The 21,157-nt window shown below is 38.6% G+C and overlaps 1 protein-coding gene across 1 annotated transcript; it reads right to left on the bottom strand.

Annotated features, from left to right (window-relative positions):
- Nucleotides 1–6,413: 6,413 nt before the first annotated feature.
- ocm1.S (oncomodulin 2 S homeolog) lies at nucleotides 6,414–18,409 on the bottom strand. The gene is made up of 5 exons (XM_018239177.2): nucleotides 18,363–18,409; nucleotides 13,059–13,126; nucleotides 10,428–10,560; nucleotides 7,480–7,589; nucleotides 6,414–6,652 (listed from the first exon to the last, which is right to left on the bottom strand). The coding sequence occupies exons 2-5, from the start codon at nucleotides 13,117–13,119 to the stop codon at nucleotides 6,624–6,626; spliced, it is 333 nt and encodes a 110-aa protein (XP_018094666.1). The 5' UTR covers nucleotides 13,120–13,126; nucleotides 18,363–18,409; the 3' UTR covers nucleotides 6,414–6,623.
- Between the last annotated feature and the right edge of the window lie 2,748 nt (nucleotides 18,410–21,157).

Here is a 21,157-nt window from a genome sequence, read left to right as displayed (position 1 = left end):
CTGTTGGGCTGGCCCCCATGAGATGCCTAAGACTAGTGGGGGGGGGGGTCATGTTAAAGTTAGGGTGAGAATTAGAAATAATGCCTGTTTGCTATCCTATATGCACCTACAGTTGTCGAATGAGATTTGGTGTTGAACATTTATTTGCTGTTCTATATATTCTTGGGGCTATGCTTAAAAAAACAAAGATTTCTTATATTTATAACCTTTTTATGACCTAAGGGGGCCCTGACTAATGGCTGATCCTCAAACAGCAATCTTCCAGCACACGTTATATGTATTTTCTTCTGGGGGATGCACGCAAAAGATGTGTTCACCTTGACTTTGAGCTAATGGCTGATCTTCCTCAAGATGGGATAAAACTAAAAAGTCGGGCTCATACTGCTGTAAACAATGGAAATTATCCATATAGCTCAGGCCTCAGCCATTTTCTTGCACTTCTAGCACATCTTGTCTTCTAGCATTGCCACAGGTCCCTGCACCCTATAGTTTTTGTCTTCAGTAACAACAGATATATTACTTTCAATGCCCATCTTAATGCCATTGATAAACAGGTTAGATGAAAGTTAGATGCAAATCACAGCTTTTATATTGTGTATTTTCTGCACATAGAACTTAGTGACATAAAACACCTTTTAAATCTATATAGGGTCACTTACTTAGAGTTCCCCTTAAAAATCCTCTACTTTGCAGTTTAAAATAGCACTAAGAACCCCCATCCTATGGATACAACAATTTACCTATATAACAATCTTGCTCCCAGCTGGGGTCTACATGTTAAAATTAAAAATGAGGGCCCTCCGTTCTCTGTACCCTGCCGTGCATAGTTTGATATCACACCACGTAAGCTTCTCTTTCTGTGTCACTCACCATGCCTAGTTTTCCAGCAGGACTCGGGCAGAGCAAACACATTTCACAGTTTATGCTTTCTCAAGAATCTTTGTGGTAATGTAACAAGTATCTTGGCCTAATCTAAATAAGCCACACCTACCGCAGTGCTACTACCCACTTTTCCATTTACCAAATAATGAAAAGCAAGTATATTTGGCCTTTATAAAACCAAACTCATTAAAACATTTTAAAATTAATTAAGATATATTCTTAAACATGATCTTTTTACAAAGCCTCAAATAAATTTCCATATCCTGGCATCAAACTGTAGTCTTGTTAGTAACAACCATAATGAGCCAATAAACCCTTTTGTAAATATTGGAATTACATTGATTTTCCAACCGTGGCCTGGATAAAAGTAAACAAACTAAGCTACGACTTGGGTTATAGCTTTAAAAATATATTCCAATTTTTTCTCTTAAATATTAAAGGACCAAATTCTGCTGACACTTGTTCTCCTGCATTTACTTTAGAAATAAATCATTATGTTCATTAGCCTTTTCAATTGATGTTTTTGTAATAGGCCCACAGCTTCAATTCTCATCTTTGTTTTGCTGACATTGTTTTCTTAAGGGCAGAGACACACGGGGAGAGTCAGAGAGATTTCGTCGCCCTGGCGAAAAATAGCCTCTTCTTCCGGCGACTAATCTCCCCAAACTGCACAGTTGTTTGAATCCGTTCAACAAAGTTTTCCATGTTACAAAACCACCTATTAAAGAAGAAATTAACCCTAAAAATTAATATGGATAAAATGCCATTTTTTACATACTGAACTTCTTGCACCAGCCTAAACTTTCAGATTGTCGAAATCAGCAATGATCCAGGACTTCAAACTTGTCAGGGGGTCAGGGGGTCACCATCTTGGAAAGTGTCTGCAACACTCGCATGCTCAGTGGGCTCTGAGCAGCTGTTGAGAAGCTAATTTTAGGGGTTGTCACAAATGAGGTTGGCCTGCAATACAAGCTGATGTTACAGGGCTGATGATTAAATTCTGGTGCTAATTGCACTGGTTTCTGAGCCGCCATGTAGTAATTATCTGTATTAATTACTAATCAACCTTATATTCTTATATGCTTTTTTCTACATGTTGTTGTGATCCGGTAACAGGAATGAATCTTCCAGTACAGCACCTGACCCAAAAAAAGTGTTTTTTCTGGGAGGTGAGCACTCCATAAAGTGAGTTTATTTCTATTCTATGTGTCCTGTATATTGTGAGTGGGTCCCTAAGCTCAGTAAGTGACAGAGCACAGAGCATGTGCAGTGAATCAGCAGAAAAGAAGAAGGGGAGCTACTGGGGCATCTTAAGGAGACCTTATATCTTCATTTGGCCTTAAATATCACCTCTATGCCGATGACATTCCGATATATTTAGACACTCCCTCATTAACCTCTGACGTTCAAACCCAGATAGCAGACTGCCTAGTAGCTATCTCTTCCTGGATGAAGCAACGCCAACTCAAGCTGAACTTGGCCAAGACTGAGCTCATGGTCTTTCCACCAAACCAAGCCCTTCTCTTCCTTTCACCATTACTTTTGATGGCATGACTATTAACCCGGTTAAGTCAGCACGCTGCTTAGGGGTCATCTTTGACCAGTCCCTCTCCTTCTCTAATCATATTAATAATACTGCCAAAACCTGTCACTTCTTCCTCTGCAAAAAGGCCAAGATACGCCAGTTTCTTTCACAAACAACAGCCAAAACACTGATCCATGCCCTTATCGTATCCCGTTTAGACTATTGCAATCTCCTCCTAACTTGTCTTCCTGACTCCCATCTCTTTCCCCTCCAATCAATCTTAAACTCTGCAAAGGGAACCTGCTCAACCCCAACTAAAATCCTTAGCATGCTGCCTGTTAAGCAAAGGATAACATATAAAACCCTTATACTAACATTCAAAGCCCTATACTCCTCTGCTCCTCACTACATTTCTTCTCTTGTCTCACTATATGTTCCTGGTCTTCTTCTCTGCTCTTCTCAGAGCCACCTTCTCCTCACACCATCCACATCCACTGCCACCTTTCGTCTGAAACCCTTCTATCTTGCTGCTCCTTACCTGGAATTCCATCCCTAAATTCCTCCGTAAGGAATCCTCTCTTAATCTCTTCAAGAAAAAATGAAGAGTCTACCTTTTGGACCAGTAGAACATTAGCCTAGTCCTGTCCCTACTGACTATACCTTACCTTGTGCACTTTTTATCTCCAATTTGTACCTGTATGTTAGCCACCCATTCACTTAGACTGTAAGCTCTACGGGGCAGGCACCTCCTTCCCACTATGTCTCTTACCACATAACACTTATGCTCTTTGTCATATGATTCTGTATATATTTATTAAGTGATTTGTCTCCCCCATGTATACTTATATATATTGTACGTTTATGCACTTTACATCGCTGTGGCTCCTTAACAAATAAAGTTATACATACATACATACATACATACATACATCTTTGGAGGCACATGTCTTCCCTGCTAAAGGGCTGTGGTTGCCATGTACAACATTTCTACTTCTTTAGTTAAAGGGGAACTATAGTGAAAATGAAAATTTTAAATTAGCTTCAGCATACTGAAATAAGAAACTTTCTAAACACAATCAATTTAAAATTCTGTACCGTTTCGGAAATAATCAAGTTTATCATCACTATTCCTCCCTCAGCATCTGTTTCTCCTCATTCTGTCTTCATTCAGAAGTTGGGTGTCAGATGAATGATCCAATATATCTTATATAGGGGCTTCTTTTGCCTAGAAGATGTATTAGAGCTCACAAAAAATTGAGGAAGTCCTATCTACTCTATTGCACTTTGCCTGGTCTGAGGTGACGAAGGCAAGTCTGGCGCAAGAGGTAACGTTCAGTAAAATCTGCATCTTAGTGAATTTGCGGAGTAACGCTCTTTCACCAGAGTGAAAATGTGCCTGCCGTTAGAGTGTGAAGAAGCACTAGAGTCTATCTCAAAATGATGTCATGCTGGTGAAGTTTCGCCCTTTAGGGAATCTGCCCCCAAGTCTCTTTACATGTAGAATTTGTATAAAAGGCAGTTATTTTGTTAGATTTTGTTTGTACTGGAATCAGTTATTTTAGTGAGCTCTAATACATCTGCTAGGAAAGGGAGACCCCCTATTAGATATATTATGGATTATTAGATGCTGAGAGAGGAATAGTGAATATAAACTTGATTATTTCATAAAAGATGCAGAATATTTAATTGATTGTATTTACAGTGGAAAGTCGCTTATTTCAGTATGAGGAAGCTTATATTACATTTTCATTTTTGCCTTTAGGGCAAGGTCACAGGTGGAGTTTTTAAAAACGTGCAGCCAAGCCTAAGTATGCACAAAATGAACACCTATTAAAAATAATGGAATACACACTATAGTAATTTCCACAGAGCCAACATCTGCCATGTAATGCCAATGAATGTTTTGAAGACGTGTTTCTACTCCTATCATTAGCATGTATGACCACTATAAAAGTCCTCAATAGCCAAGGGCATACATCTTAAAGTTTAGTGGAAACATAAAATGCAGCAGAGTACAATAACTTCAAGTTATGCTATTGTCAAATCCGCTATTACAGTTTTCTTTGTTAACAACCTTGAGAGCAGAAATATCCAGATATGAGATTATGTAATAAAAAGTGCAACGTTGACTACAGTTTTGGTCACCTATCGTAACCAATCCGTGGGTAGCATTTATTGTTACAGTTTACTGCAGCTAGCTTTATTACATGTAGGTGATACAGCTAAATCAAGTTTATTCTATCATACCAATACTGATACTCCTCAATTGGACTATACTGATGAACCTGGATTTTTTGACAGGAGGATGATATCACACTTGGTAGTGATGCTGGTCTATTTGTTTGCCTGTATATGCCTAATCCTGTATCTATACACTGTATTTTCCTCAGTTGGGTCACCTTGTATCTACTTTGCTTAAATAGTGTAGCAGAGTTCTCTGTTGTATCATATATCTCTTACTTGGTCTCACAACCAAATAGCTCCATTCGATTTAAAATATATATGTGAAACCCACCCTAAAATTGCAGTTCTTTCACATTTGTCAGTTTGTTAAGAAGGTGTGTTATTTTACAAGATACCATGGAGTAGATTCACTAACTAATTTACGCCAGCGTCAGCTTCGCACAGCTCGCATCACTTCGCCAGGCGCAAATGCGCTATGACTACGCCAATTCACAGAAGTTTCGTCTTGGGCGCCGAATGTCGGCGACTTTTCGCTAGCGTTACTTTGGCAGTGTGAGCATTTCATAGCGAAGATGTGTTAGCGTTCATTTGTGCCTAGCGAAGATTTGCTAGTGATCTTGCGCTTAGGTCAATTTGCATAGGGCGGGTAATTTAAAGTTGTTGTTTATTATAAATGTTGGTGCAAATGCTTGAGGTTACTACTTTTTATTACAAATGTCCAGGGAACCTTAATAAAGACAAGAGAGTTAATATAATGCCCTACACTGTAAAATGTATGTTCCATATGTTATGAAATGTCTGAAGAAAACCGGTTACTCAAAAAAAAGCTAGGACTTTTGCAGGCAATTCCTTTCTTAAAAACAGGAAAAGTCACCAGCACTTTTTGAACTTTAATGCATTTTCGGCACACAGGATATGATGTAAGTTACAGAAGATTGATGAAGATCTAGCTTCTTTTAAGCACTTCGCCTGGTCTGAGGTGGCGAAGTCAACTCTGACAAAGAGGTATGGTTCAGTAAAATCCGCACTTTACTGAATTTCGAGAGTAACAACCTTTCGCCAGAGCAAAAAGTCGTCTGATGATAAAATGCGAAAGAATGCTAGCGACGGTCTCTTTCAATATTGAATTGACACCTGCACCTGTTAGTGAATAGGCAATGTCCCTGCGGATGGTAATGCTGGCGAATTGTCGCTAGCGTTAGCCACTTCGTCCTTTAGTGGCTAGTGGCTCTAAAAAAAGAACTACCCTCCAGAAAGGGATTCCTTATGTCTTATTTGTTCAGGGTCCTAAAAGGCAAATAGATTTCTGGTGGAGGCCATGCACAGGACCACAGACCACATTACACAGTTGTTGGAAGGAGGTCCACATTTGAAACTCCTACTGCAACCTAAGGCGAAGAGCCATGTGACTTACTAGTTAGACTAAAGAGATGGTATCCAGTTGAATCCGGTGGCATAACTTTAGTACAACATGCAGGGACATACTTCTCCATAGCCATACCTTACCTCCTGCACTGGGGTCAGAGTAATTGTGACTAACATGACATATAAGGGGGCCCAGCCACAGTCATCTTATGCCACTAAACCCTTCATCCACATGCAAAACTCAAACTAATTCATTAGGGTATCCAGCTATAGGCTTAAATTTACAGCTTAATTATTTGTATTGTGGTATATTTAATTATTGTTTTGTTGGAATTTACAGTATGCAGGTATGGGCTTGCTCTTTTTTGTGTTATGCTATACAGAAAGAACTTTAAGAAGTATATATTTTTATATTTCTATGATCTTTCATACATATGAAAAAACAACTTTTTGGTGGTTTATTGTTTATTGGATAATTAACACATGCAGTGTTAGCAGGTCCCACATAAAACAGCACATTTTAGGAGGCCCCACCACTAGTGCGCCAGAAATTCACATGTTATGATGAGGATTGAAAGTCATTTGATGTTTTGAGGGTTGTTCTTCTTTCAGTGTAAAATGGGTTTTGCCAAAAAAAAAAATCACCAGGCTTTGCTCATCACTGGCTTTAACAGGAATGAACCATTGCTTGGAACTCTGTGTGAAAGATACATGAGACAGTTAGGGACAAAATATACGTTGCAGGTAGTGTAACATTATCTTGGGGAATTTAAATCCCTAGAGCCACATTAGTGAGGATCAAAGGAACATTGATTAAGTTTGATGACTTAAAATACAGAATCTGGTTTGAATGAGGGGTGGGGGTCAAAAGCCAATTAGATTGCATCTGTAAGTGGGTTTAATTTTCAGCCGTTTGCATCCATTATAGATAAATATAGATATAGATAGATAAAACTAGAATCAGCAATTCCTTGGTCATTAGTCTAAAGGTGGTGTTTACAACATTCACCATTTATATAATGGATATTCTTAAAAAAAATCTCAGCTGCTGTGGAATATTTTCTGTCCTGTTTTAGGAATGACAAAGAAACCCCACTCTTGCTTATTGGCTTAATTGCTTTCTTTATGAATCACAATTTTGCTCATCTTGCAGATTTGTGGTCAATGTGAAATTCCACAACAAGTACCAAGTCACCCACTCAGTGGCCAAGAATTAACCCTGGGGTTCAGTCTGAAGGTTATGGAATTTGATTTATTATTTAGAAAGACAAACAGTGGATCAGTATGAATGACCATTACTGGTTTTAAATTAAAATTATTAGATAGCAGCTGGAAACATCAGTGAGGATTTTTTTCTGTTGGGTATTAGGTATACAAGGCAAGAAACTAACATTACAGATCTTTACCGCATCCCTGCCATGTAGTCAGCTTTCCAAAACTACTTTGACTCCACTTATATTTTTCTGATAACCTCTCTATAATATACAGCACTGGAAGCATTGCTACTTTGCTTTGTTACTCACCTTCAAATCCAATTTTCCCATCTCCATCATGATCGGCTCCAGCCATGAAATCTTTTGTCTCAGAGGATGTTAGCACTCTGGCTGAAGAATCAAAACGCTGAAGAAAAAACCTAAGCGAAATGGCAAACATTGGCATAATTATCTTCTGGCACAATATTGGGTGTGCACTGCCAACAACATTATCAGCAATACCATTAGTTCTTTACTGGAGCCTACCCCTGGAAGCGTACACCTATCATGCTACTTTGGAGGGAAGCCTACTCTGCATTTCTGATATGCCTACTTTAATCATTGCTACACTATCTTAACCATAACTTTTCTTGATAGTGCTGTGTCAATTGAATATTGTTATTCAGTAAATAGTGTAAATGATACAAAAGGAATATTTAAAGGGATACTGTCATGGGAAAATTTTTTTTTTTCAAAATTAATCAGTTAATAGTGCTGCTCCAACAGAATTCTGCACTGAAATCCATTTCTCAAAAGAGCAAACAGATTTTTTTATATTAAATTTTGAATTCTGACATGGGGCTAGACATTTTGTCAATTTCCCAGCTGCCCCTGGTCATGTGACTTGTGCCTGCACTTTAAGAGAGAAATGCTTTTTGGCAGGCTGCTGTTTTTCCTTCTCAATATAATTGAATGTGTCTCAGTGGGACATGGGTTTTTACTATTGAGTGTTGTTCTTAGATCTACCAGGCAGCTGTTATCTTGTTTTAGGGAGCTGCTATCTGGTTACCTTCCCATTGTTCTTTTGATTGGCTGCTGGGGGGAAAAGGGAGGGGGGTGATATCACTCCAACTTGCAGTACAGCAGTAAAGAGTGATTGAAGTTTATCAGAGCACAAGTCACATGACTTGGGGCAGCTGGGAAATTGACAATATGTCTAGCCCCATGTCAGATTTCAAAATTGAATATAAAAAAATCTGTTTGCTCTTTTGCGAAATGGATTTCAGTGCAGAATTCTGCTGGAGCAGCACTATTAACTGATTCATTTTGAAAAAAATGTTTTTTCCCATGACAGTATCCCTTTAAATACATATAGGCACCTGCCTCCTATCAGTTCTTTGGAGCCTCACCAGGGCAGCAAAACAAAAGGAAGATTTTTATACTTCAATAACTCAAAGTTGGTTAACTGCAGCTTTAAATCCCAGTATACTTTAACATACTATCAGATTTATGTTATACTTTAAGTTCTATTCTTAAAGCAATATTGCTGAATAAAACCTCTCTCAAATTCTCGGCTGCATTAAAATGCTAAATAATCCTCCAATGACAATCCCACCTGATCTGGTTCCATGTTCTTTGTACCCGCATTTGTAGTTGGAAGCTTTTAGCTCAACATGTCTGTCCTTTATCGCCATGTCTGATAAACTATAATGAATTCAAAAATTACACTATAACCTCTGTTGCCAAATTCTTCCGAGAAAGAGGGGGTGCACTAGGATAGTTTTATGGTTGGGTTTAGTTTAATGCTTTCCCAGACAGCCAGAAAAGCAGCTTAAAGGAGAACTAAAGCTTAACTAAAGAAGTAGGCTAGAAATGTTGTACATTATGTTTTGCACAGCAGTTAGAGCGCTCACCTATTACTCCATAGACCTTTTCAGGTGTCTTGTGCTAAACAGCATAGAAGGCCCCCTGCTAAGAGCCAGCACAGTTACAACAAAGTCCAAAGTTGCTGTAGCACACAAATCCGTTTTGGTTATGCAAAAAGTGATTTTTATTGGCTCATTGCAGACTTCAAAACACGTCTGTTTTGAAGTCTGCAATGAGCCAATAAAAAATCACTTTTTGCATCACCAAAACGGATTTGTGTGCTACAGCAACTTTGGACTTTGTTGTACATTATGTTTTGGGCTTCTGTACCAGCCCAAGGCAACCACAGCAGTAAAGATTTGTGTCTCTAAAGATCCCCCAGTAGCCCCCCATCTTCTTTTCTGCTGATTCACTGCACATGCTCTGTGCTGCTGTCACTTACTGAGCTTAGGGACCCACTCACAATATACAGTACACATAGAATAGAAATGTCATAGTATAAGGCTGATTAGTAATTAATACAGATAATTACCCTGTAGCATCAGCTTATATTACAGACAAACCTCATTTTCTGCTGGATAATTTGTAACAGACCCCTAAGCTTAGCTTCTCAACAGCTGCTCAGAGCCCACTGAGCATGTGAGTGTCACAGACACTTTCCAAGGTGGTGACCCCCTGTGACAAGTTTGAAGTCCTGAATCATTGCTGCTATTGACAAGCTGAAACTTTAGGCTGATGCAACAAGGTCTTTTTAGAATTTTTAGACATATTCCTGTTAAGGGTTTATTTCTCCTTTAACATACTGGATGCCAACATCGGTTCTGAACTGAAATAAAATTAAGCAAACGCCGACTAAGCACGTTTGTGCGGGCTACTTATGTGTATTGAGTTCCATGTTCCTGATGTACAAATAAATTGGGAATATAATACCTGATGCAGAGTGCACCGTTCCAGTTTATTTGGGGAATATGCTCCCTCTGTATAAATGTTGCTGACAAGTGTATGAAGAATTGTAAAACTTTTTCTTAAAGGAGGTGCCTACCTTTTAAATGAGCTTCCCAATTCTGAGACATTTTTCAGATGGTGTTCCTTTTTTATTTTGTATGTTTTTTTATTTATTAAAATTTCTATTCTACTACTTTCCAGCCTGCATAAAAAAAGTGTTTGTTGGGGTCACTGACCCTGGAAACCAATTGCTAATTTACTGAGAGGATTATTGCTTAACTTACTGTTCAGACTCTTGTTTATCTCCGTGACTTTAATGTTACTTCTTGGTTGCTAGAATAATTCTTGGGTAACTCTAGAAGAACTAGCTCTTTAAGTCATATTTCTGTTAAATGTTCTATAAAACCTTCTACACTGCATTACACATGTCACATCAAATTTAAATAATCATGCAGGATATGTCTTACTTAAGTTCGTGTTCTTCAACATAGCCACTCTCATCATTATCCATCACTCCAAAAACTTGTTTCATTTCGTTAGGTGACTTTTTAGTTAGACCACAGGTCTTGAAGAATTTCTTGTAACTGAAAGTGTCAGGAGCTACAGGGAAAAAAAAGAACAGTCTTACTTTGCAGCTTTGCAGTTACAGGTATGGCATCTCTTATCCAGACTACTTGGGTTTTCTTGATAAAGGTAATTTTCCGTTATTTGGATCTCCATAGCTTAATACTACTAAAAACACATTTAAACATTAAACCTAATAGGATTGCTACCAGTATGGATTTGTGCAGCTTAGTCGTCATCAACTACATTATTATTATTACTGAGAAAAGGGAAATCATTTAAAAAAAATAAAAAGTATTTGCTTAAAATGAACTCTATGGGAGATGGCCTTCCTGTAATTCTGAACTTTCTGGATAACAGGTTACTGGATAAGGGATTCCATACCTATGAAATCAATTGTGTGCCAGCAATGCATTTTCATAATGCAATAAAATACAAAGATGCACTTAGGTGTATAAAAACATATATACTGATGCAGTCAGCTTGCATTCTTAAGGTCACAAAAAACACCACGGCATGGCATACCTCTTCCAAATAATATATTCCTCTTCTAAATAATATACTGCCCCAGGTTTCCTTGCATTAGAGCAGACGGGATGCCATTTTGTCTTATTCTTTTAGGGATCACTTTATGTTCTCATGCAAAATTAAACTTGTAAACTGTGCTGTGCCCCCAGTGGTGCAAGAGATCTTTGGGAGAAGAACCAAAAATTGTGGTATTCTGATGGAGTATTCTGGTAGGTAGCTGGTTGTTTTTTTCCTGCCACTTATTATAGTGGAGGACATTTTCTTTCAGTATGTTTATGTATCAGTTTTCTAAGAATCATTTTTTGAGGTATCAGAACAAATGCAACGGTACCTATAGGCTGATGATGGAATTTGGGATAAGGGTGACCCATCTGAGATTTTGTCTTCTGGTATATGTATGTTTGTGCTGCTTAATCCTTGATTTGAATGGCAGTATCCAAATATACCTGACATGAAATATTTGGTGCACATTTTTTATCTCACTAAGAGAGAGATGGGGGATAATATTTACCAGTTTTTGACACTAAAACAGAGCAAAATGTAAGCTTTGGTTTCATGTCCTTTTGAATCATGAACCAGTGTTACTGGGTTATTATCCTGCATAGACTTATTAAACCAATGCTTCTGAATCACACAAGAGGAAGAATTTGGTGCAAAAATGCATACTTTCACATTTTACATGGCAAAATCTGCCATAATGGAAGTAGATTCTGTGTCTGTTGGAGCCCTGATAAATAGCTGCAATACTGTTTATGCAATATCTCTTATTACAAAAGTCTGGGGGGGTACTAAAACGATTTGCTCTATTTATTTCTAAATTCGCCCTGAAAGAAGGGGTCACATGCTGTTTTTTAGGACTACTTACAGAACCTCATGAGCTTTTAGACATTAGAATGAGCTTAACAATGTCTATTTGTCTATGGACTATGTTACAAACTGTGAGACTTTATAACCCAAGGTCCTAGTTTTTTTTCTGACCTGGGAATTGGCAGGCCCAGATTTAGCAGCTGGCCGCCCCAAGGCCAAGTCTCACTTAATTATGCATCTGTCCCTCCCTTCTGCTCCTTCTCCGTTTTCGGGACTGAGTGCGCAGGAGATTCAAGCTGCAAAATCTGCTTCTTTCCCAATTCTGAAACCTGCCTAAAAAATATAGAAGCCACTAGGCTGATTGCCGACTCTTAATTTGTATCGCCCTAGGCCCGGGCCTTTGTGGCCTTTCCGCAAATTTAGGCCATGGGCAATGGTATTTATTACAGGAGCAATAGGAAGAAATAAAGGGTGAGTATTGACCAGTAGTAGCAGCTGAGGATGAAAGCCTTTGGTGGGATAACAGGTGCAATAATGTGAGATGACGATAATGTGTATCATATCAGCTGGAGATAACAGCCTCTTGGAGGGGGCTGTGGCTTCTTACGTAGTTTATGGGGGTTATTTATCAAAGTCTGAATTTATCTCAACATGTTCTGCCAAAAACTCTGATCACATCCGCACGGGTTTTTTCCACTTATTTATTATTACATTTTCCCGAAAATCTGGTTTGCGGGAAAAATCTTAATTGTTCGGATTTTCCACCCGAAAACTCAGATTTTGTATGCTTTTTCCCGAAATCTTCGGGTTATTGCATGAAACACAGTGCATATCAAAAAATCATTGGGACTTCTCCCGTTGACTTATATGCAACCTCGACGGGTCTGAGATGCCGGATTTTCTGATTCTGACTTTTTCCATCTTCGGGGTATAATCAATTCTGAAATAAAGCTTGTCGTGACCCTGGTTGCATTTGTGATTTTGGCTAATGCTCCTGGGGGTGGCACTTCAGAGACGGAATACTGTAGATGTCACCACCTTGAACTGAGTTGTTAGACAACTGAAGCTCCCAATGTACGATACTAGTTTTCTTGATAATGAAACAGTAGAATATTACAGGAACTGCAGAGCTCACACTGTGTCCAGGGATGTGAGTTGTGTTACACATAATACTGGGTGTTGAAAAAGTCTTACATTACCTTGGCACTCCCTCATAGCAGCAGCTATATCAGCAGCACTGAGGACATCTGTGATGCTCATCTTGAAGCTGTTAATAGAAACAGAACCCATCATCAGAACCTGGAATTAAGGAATATATCAAAGGGGCCACCAAGGGGGTTTATGGTAACTGCCTCTCCGTGTAATGCTATTCATTTGCAATCCTTGCAGCCCTGCTATCTCTGCATTTATTACAGTGTGTTCCAGAATTTTGAAAGTCGGGAGGCTGCATTCAGCAGTGTATATAGTGTTCCCAGCCTTCCTAGAAAGATCTAGGCAAAATCAAATATCTCTGATAATTATTCATCTGAGAATACTATAATGAAAAATAGGGACAGACAACTTTTCACAAATTGCACGCAGTTTGCACCCGTATCTACCCAATACCTCGGTGCAGGTGCGATGTGCACACTTATGCTGGTTGTGCATGTGTTCACTCATCTGGCACAAGAGTACAGTGCTCTCAGGCACATGTCAGCCCCATTCGAAAATTAAGAAAACTAAAGCTCAACAAAGAATCAGGCTGGAAATTCAGCACCTTTTTGGGCTTATTGAATCCACAACCCTTACAGCGCAGATCTGTGCCTCAGAGGATGCCCCTATCTTCTTTCATGCTCTGGGCTGCTGTGTTACCTGAGCTTAGAAACTAACACACAATACACAGTATAGAGAAAATATCAAATTCACAATACCAAGCTGAATGGTTGTTATTTCAGATTTCTCTTCAAGGCAGCATATAAACCAGTGTATTCTGCACCATAATTGATTAATAAACAGCCCTGTAGCATCAACTTCTATGAGAACTGTAACCTCGCCTTCTGCTTATGTTGTGATGAATTGCCACAACCGCTTAGGCTAAGCTTAGCTTCTTAACAACAGCCCAGAAAACACTGAGCATGTGCAGACAATCAAAAGATGGCCTAATAAGATGAGAAGGTGGAGAGCTGCTGTGGATACATTTTAAGACAAGGATCAGTTATGTGATAGAGTTGCTGAACACCTGGGGGCAGATTCACTAAAGGGCGAATTGTCGGCAGCGACCGCTTCGCACACATTGCATCACTTCGCCAGGCGCAAATTCGCTAGCACTACACTACCACTACGCTAATTTGCTAATATGCGAAGTTGCGCCCTGGGCGACTTTTTGCTAGCGTTACTTTGGCAGTGAGACCATTTCATAGCGAAGATGCACTAGTGTTTGAGCCTAGCGAAAATTCGCTAGTGATCTTGCGCTTAGGTCAATTTGCAAGGCGGGTAATTTAAAGTTGTATGGAGGTCTCTATTATAAACGTTGGTGCAAATGCTTGAAGTTAACACTTTTTATTTTCGCTACCGAATTGGCACCTGCGCCTGTTAGTGAATTGCCAATGTCCCTGCAGGTGGCAGCGCTGGTAAATTGTCGCTAGCGTTAGCCACTTCGTCCTTTAGTAAATCTGCCCCCTGGGCTGGTCACTAAGTTCAGTTTATGAAATACAGGTATGGGATCTGTTATCCAGAAACCCGTTATCCAGAAAGCTCCAAATTATAGAAAGGCTGTCTCCTATAGACTCCATTTTATCCAAATAATCCAAATTTTCAGATTTCCTTTTCTCTGTAATAATAAAACAGTACCTTGTACTTGATCCAAACTGAACTATAATTAATACTTATTGGAGGCAAAACCAGCCTATTGGGTTTATTTAACGTTTATATAATTTTCTAGTGGGTTTAAGGAATGAAGATCGAAATTAAGGAAAGATTCATTATCTGGAATACCCTAGTTCCCGAGCATTATGGATAACAGGTCCCATACCTGTAACGCAGTTCTAGGCATATTCTTTAGTTCTCCTTTAAGTACACTGCCCATAAATGCTTCATCTTTTTGCACTTAGCCCTGTGGCTGGATATTGAGCCAAGTGTCTAATCATCAGATGATCAGCTGTGCAATAGCATTCCCAGCATGTGGTTTGCCCTTACTTTTCATTAAGTGTTCTGTTTTTATTTATCACTCCATTAGTGTGTAACTAGAAATGACCCAACGCCACAGCTAAGTCTTTTTAGCCCTGACTTGACCTTGAGGAAGGCTTTTTTTGCACTTATTTAGTGAAATTGTACATTACTCACAACCCTCCCTCGGCATCCCAGATGTAGCTGGATCAACTGTCGCTATTATTAACACCTTCTTTATTGCACATTTACTCAATGAGAATTACTAATGTAAAGATGAGATGCACTGCTGCATATCGTGGAATGCTCCACTGTTTGGTATGTAAGTAGAGGAAGGAATTTAGATAAAACTGTGGCCTAATAAATTTGCTGAACCCTTAAAATGCAAAAAAGTCCAAAAAACGCTGCCGTCTTTTCCTTTTTTTGCATAGTGATAGCCTGCAAAAGTCCTTAAATTTTTTTTAGGTAACCGGGTTCCCCCATACATTTTCTAACACATTAACTATACAGTGGGCTCATGTATAGGGCATTATAACATCTCTATTTTCTTTATTAAGGTTCCCTGGACTTGTGTAATGTAATGAATTTGCTGCAACATACACGTCCATTCAACTTTAAATTTCCGTATGCAAATTAGCCTGAGCGAAGACCTCTAACGAAGTTGCGCTATGCAGAATTGAAAGCTAGCGCATCTGCACTTTGATTTACTTGCATTGCCGAAGAAAATTCGCCAGTGTTTGGCAGCCTGGACTCAACCTTGCATTTTAGTAAACTAGTGTAGTTGTCTGAGTTAATTTTCGCCGGGCAAAGTGTTTCAAAGGGTGCAAAGCTGTCGTAAATTTACCCCTGAATGCTTATAAGATTGGAAACAGATTTCTTAGCACTTACTCTCAAGAAGTTTTTGGGTAATTTGTAGACAAAGCAAGACAATTCCCTTCCCTATGCTCTCCCTAAAATGTTAGCATAAGACATTTGGCTGAAAATCATTTCAAATCATTACAATACTGAATAAAATATGAATATGAAATGAAGGCATGTTTTCTGTACCATATAAAATGGACCTTTAAAGAGCTTAAAAGTCTAAGCCCTGCAGTTTCAAAACATCCAAAAATCACCCCCTACTTCTTTTATTGCTGGCAGAGAATCACATGAAAATCACCATACCTGACATTTTCACGTGATTTTCAACGGGGGATTTTATGATGCCGAATATTTAGGCATTAAACATTCGCGAACAGCTCCCGGCACACCCAAAAGCCTGCATCTCTCAGTGGGATGATGGGAATAATAATAGGGTAGTTCAGTAACATTTGGAATGCCACAGCTTGGACATCCTTGATTTAGTGCTTGAGCTTCTTCCAAACAAAGCCTATGCAACACTGGTAGGTTTCAAAAGTTACCCAACTGTGAATTAATTTAAGTTATTAATGTTAAGTCATGTACTTTCAGTGCTGCCCCTGCCTTTCCTAGGAACAGATGACATTTATTTGCCTTCAAGCTTACCTTGGCACAAGCACCCTAAGTATGGGTGCCAAGGTTAGCTTGAAGGCAAATAAATACTGATATAAGCCCCTGCCCTCAATGGGCGAACTAGGAAATATGCTATATTACTTAAAGTTAATCATTTAATTTTGTATTTAATTATTGCTGATAGATTCTGTAGATAGAAAGAGTATTCTTCGTCAACCTTTGGTATAGATCTGCAGCTACACTCTATATAATGTCTCTATACCACATATAGATTAAGGTTAATATTGCTTTATTGTTTGCAAAGTAATAACCTGCATATATTGGCTAATAGAACAAAATTTGAATTTTAAGTTTTTTATTGAAACTGCTCACCCACGAGTGCTTTCCTATTCACTTGGGCTGGTTCGCCAGAAACTAGATGCATGTTCTACAGCCTGTATTGTTAGTACAGGTATAGGATCTGTTATCCGGAAACCCGTTATCCAGAAACCTCCGTATAACGGAATGGCCGTCTCCCAGAGACTCCATTTAAATGAAATAATCCAAATTTTAAAAATGATTTCCTTTTTCTCTGTAATAATAAAACAGTAGCTTGTACTATTGGGTTTATTTAAAGCTTACATGATTTTCTAGTAGACTTAACGTATGAAGATCCAAATTATGCAAAGATCCATTATCTAGAAAACCATAGTTCCCGAGCATTCTGTATAACAGGTCCCATTCTAATTTTAGGTAATGTTTTACTCATATGACATCATTTAGCAGCAACAATCCATTGCAATGGAATGTTTCATTATAGGAGATATATAATCATATAGACTGGTTAATGCAAAGCCAATATAAAATACTTTGAGACATTCACATGCCTATTATGATGTTAATCAGTCAGGCAATGTATATAGTGAAATGATCATTGACATTATCACAAAATAAATATGATCTTTAATTGCTGTTGTTGTAAAGGGATGGTTCACCTTTAAGATAACGTTTAGTATGTTATAGAATGGCCAATTCTTTTCAATTGGTCTTTATTATTTATTTTTTATATTTTTCTAACTATTTGCCTTTTTCTTCTGACTCTTTCCAGTTTTCAAAAGGGTGTCACTGACCCCCATCTAAAAACAAATGCTCTGTAAGGCTGCAAATGTATTGTTATTGCTTCTTTGTATTACTCCTCATTTTGTTCAGGCCTCTACTGTTCATAATCCGGGCTCTTATTCCAATCAACGCATGGTTGCTAGGGTCATTTTGACCCTGGCAACCAGATTGCTGAAATTGCAAACTGGTGAGCTGCTAAATAACAAGATAAATAAGTCAAAAACCACAAATAATAAAAAAATGAAAACCAATGGCAAATTGTTTCAGAATATCACTCTCTACATCATACTAAAAGTTAACTCAGAGGTTAACAACCCTTTTAAGTGCCTGTTTATTAAAAAAACCCATACATTTGAAATAAAATTTGAATATTTTACTTTAAGGCATTTTCTCAGAGCAAAATGAAAGCAGTGCAAGTTGCAAGCACAAACAGATCCTAACGTAACTACTTTATTATATAACTAGATCTTACCGAAAGTTACTGTATATCTTCATAGCCTCGATTGAAATGATCCAAAAATGTCTAATTCTTTTTAACCTACTGCTGCATGCCCAGTACAATGATGATCTTGTAGTGGAGACAAACTACGGCTTTAGAGGATCACCTCTATAATGATAGAGACGTTTGCTCTCCACTGTCTAATATTATGTTTCCTCTGTTCCAGCATCCTCTTTGATGGAACTGTATCTCATTAATTGTCTTACCTTTGAGCAGGATGGCAAAATGATATTCTTGAAATGACCCCCAAACTACGTGCAGAAACTAAATGAGGGAATCCAAAAGCTCTTACCTTGAGTAGGGGATGAAGAAGATACAGGTGTAAAAGCAGCAGACATGTAAGGTGACAGAGCTGTGACAAGGGGTGAAACAGCCTGGTTTATATAGGATCTTAAAGGTGACAATAAGCATTACTTGGGTTTCCCATTCAGGGATCAAGTGCATTATTTGGTGACCGTCTCAAATTTCTTGCCTAACTAATCAATTTTTAACTATCTGAAATTTACATAAGAATATCAGTTTTTAGATAAAGTCACACATCTATAATACAGAGAAGCCTATAGGCAATATTATGGAATAAACTTCCTTTATAATGAAAGTTTATTTCCAAGCACACATATTATATGGAATATTTCAGACCTAAAAGTGTGCCACTAGGAAGTCTGAATACTATCAGCTTATGAATTACTACATTGCAATATAGGGATTTTTTTTCAGCCTTGCTGTTTTATTTTTGAATCATCTACTTTTAGGGGGCCGATTCACTAAGGGTCGAATATCGAGGGTTAATTAACCCTCGATATTCGACTAGGAACTAAAATCCTTCGACTTCGAATATCGAAGTCGAAGGATTTAGGGCAGATAGTACGATCTAACGATCAAAGGATTATTCCTTCGATCGAACGATTAAATCCTTTGAATCGAACGATTCGAAGGATTTTAATCCAACAATCGAAGGAATATCCTTCGATCAAAAAAAGTTAGCCAAGCCTATGGGGACCTTCCCCATAGGCTAACATTGACTTCGGTAGCTTTTAGATGCCGAACTAGGGGGTCGAAGTTTTTTTTAAAGAGACAGTACTTCGACTATCGAATGGTCGAATAGTCGAACGATTTTTACTTCGAATCCTTCGTTAGTTGTAGTCGAAGGTCGAAGTAGCCCATTCGATTGTCGAAGTAGCCCAAAAAAAATTCGAAATTCGAAGTTTTTTAACTTCTAATCCTTCACTCGAAGTTAGTGAATCGGCCCCTTAATGTAAATATTTTTTGTGGCCATAGATACTGAATAGCGGTAAGGTATTCCACTTTTTAATAGCATAGTCTTATTTAAAAACAACAGAAGGTGAAGCCTCCACTGCAGTCATGATAACTGAATATGGTGTTACCATTTAGAGGAAATAAAATGTTTTATTTTCAAAAATCTAAGGGCCACACGGAAAGATTCAGGGAGATTGGTCGCCTGGCGACTAATCGCCACGTCTTTGAGGCGACTAATCTCCCTGAATGGCTTGCTGATATCTCGCACCCGCTAGCGCTAAAGTCGTCTGCGCCTATTCACATGCGGCGATACGTTTTTCAAAGTCGCTCTAAATTGCCTCATCTGCTGGGTTCAGGCAACATTTGAGGGATCAGTGCTTCTGTCAGGAAAGACTAGGATGCAGTATTTTTAAAGCACTGTGCCGCCACTTCCTATCGCTCCACAGGGTTCAAATGGGTTTTATTTATTGAGATACAAAAACAAAACACACCGGTTCTTAAACAACAATATTCTCACTTATACAATGCCTGCAAAACTGTTTCAATGTAATTCAACAACTATTGTAACTTGTTATAGTCAGCCCACTAATGGAAGCTACTTAAGAATTATAGGTTGGCGCTTTAAGGTCTGAAATCATTATTCCTGCAGTTACTAATCCACTAAGGGGCAGATTCACTAAAGGGCAAAGTGGCTAACACTAGCGACTTTTCCAAAGTGACATCGCTAATTCACTAACAGGCACAAGCGCCAATTCCATAGCGAAATAGACCGTCGCTAGCGTTCGTTCGCACTCTATCACCAGGCGACTTTTCGCTCTGGCGAAAGGCTGTTACTCTGCAAATTCAGTAAAGTGCGCATTTTACTGAATGTTACCAGAGTCGCCAGAGTTGACTTCACCACCTCAGTCCAGGCGAGGTGCTAAAAACAAGCTAGATCTTTCTCAATCTTCTGTCACTTCATATCATATCCTGTGTGCATTAAAATGCATTAAAATTGAGAAAAACGCTGGCGACTTTTCCTTTGTTTAAGCGAGATTGCCTGCAAAAGTCCTCCATACAACTTTAAATTACCTGGCATATGCAAATGATCGCTAGTGCATCTTCGCTATGAAATGCTCGCACTGCCGAAAAGTCGTCAGTGTTCGGCGCCCAGGGCGCAACATTGCATATTACTGAATTAGCGTATTCGTATAGAATTTGCGCCTGGCGAAGTGGTGCGATTTGTGCGAAGCAGTTGCTGGCGACAATTCACCGTTTAGTGAATCTGCCCCATAAGTCTTAGTCCAGGAGTTCCTATACTTTACTAATGCGAGGTCTACTTTAAGTGATGATGATGATGATCTACATCCATAATATCACTGTTAGCATTCTGTTCCATGGAAAATATTACTTATTGATTTATAAGAGTACTTATATTACTATATTTAAAAAATAACTATTTTTTTATGTAACCGTAACTGAATAAATATCTGAATGAAAAGAATAAAACAGAAGGATAATTCAAGCTGTTTGTTGACAGTGTCTTGAGATCTACTGATCACCAACTAAAGGTCTACTGGTAGATCCCGATCTACCCTTTGGACACCTCTGTCTTAGGCATTTACAAAATAATTCATCCATTCCCTCCTTTTAATAAATGAGAAACCCTACACTAAGGAGCATATTTATCAAGGGTCGAATTTCGAAGTAAAAAAACGTCGAAATTCGACCATCGAATTTGAGTACTTTGATAGTCGAAGTATTTTTTCCAGCAAAAACGGCCGTATTCGATCGAAGTACGATCGAAGTCAAATCGTACGATCGAATGATTTAACCCTTCGAATTCGAAGG

Source organism: Xenopus laevis, chromosome 9_10S, assembly GCF_017654675.1.
Source record: "Xenopus laevis strain J_2021 chromosome 9_10S, Xenopus_laevis_v10.1, whole genome shotgun sequence".
Classification (NCBI taxonomy): Eukaryota; Metazoa; Chordata; class Amphibia; order Anura; family Pipidae; genus Xenopus; species Xenopus laevis.
The sequence above is the reverse complement of the archived record's forward strand: the minus strand, read 5'-3'. Positions and strand labels throughout refer to the sequence as shown.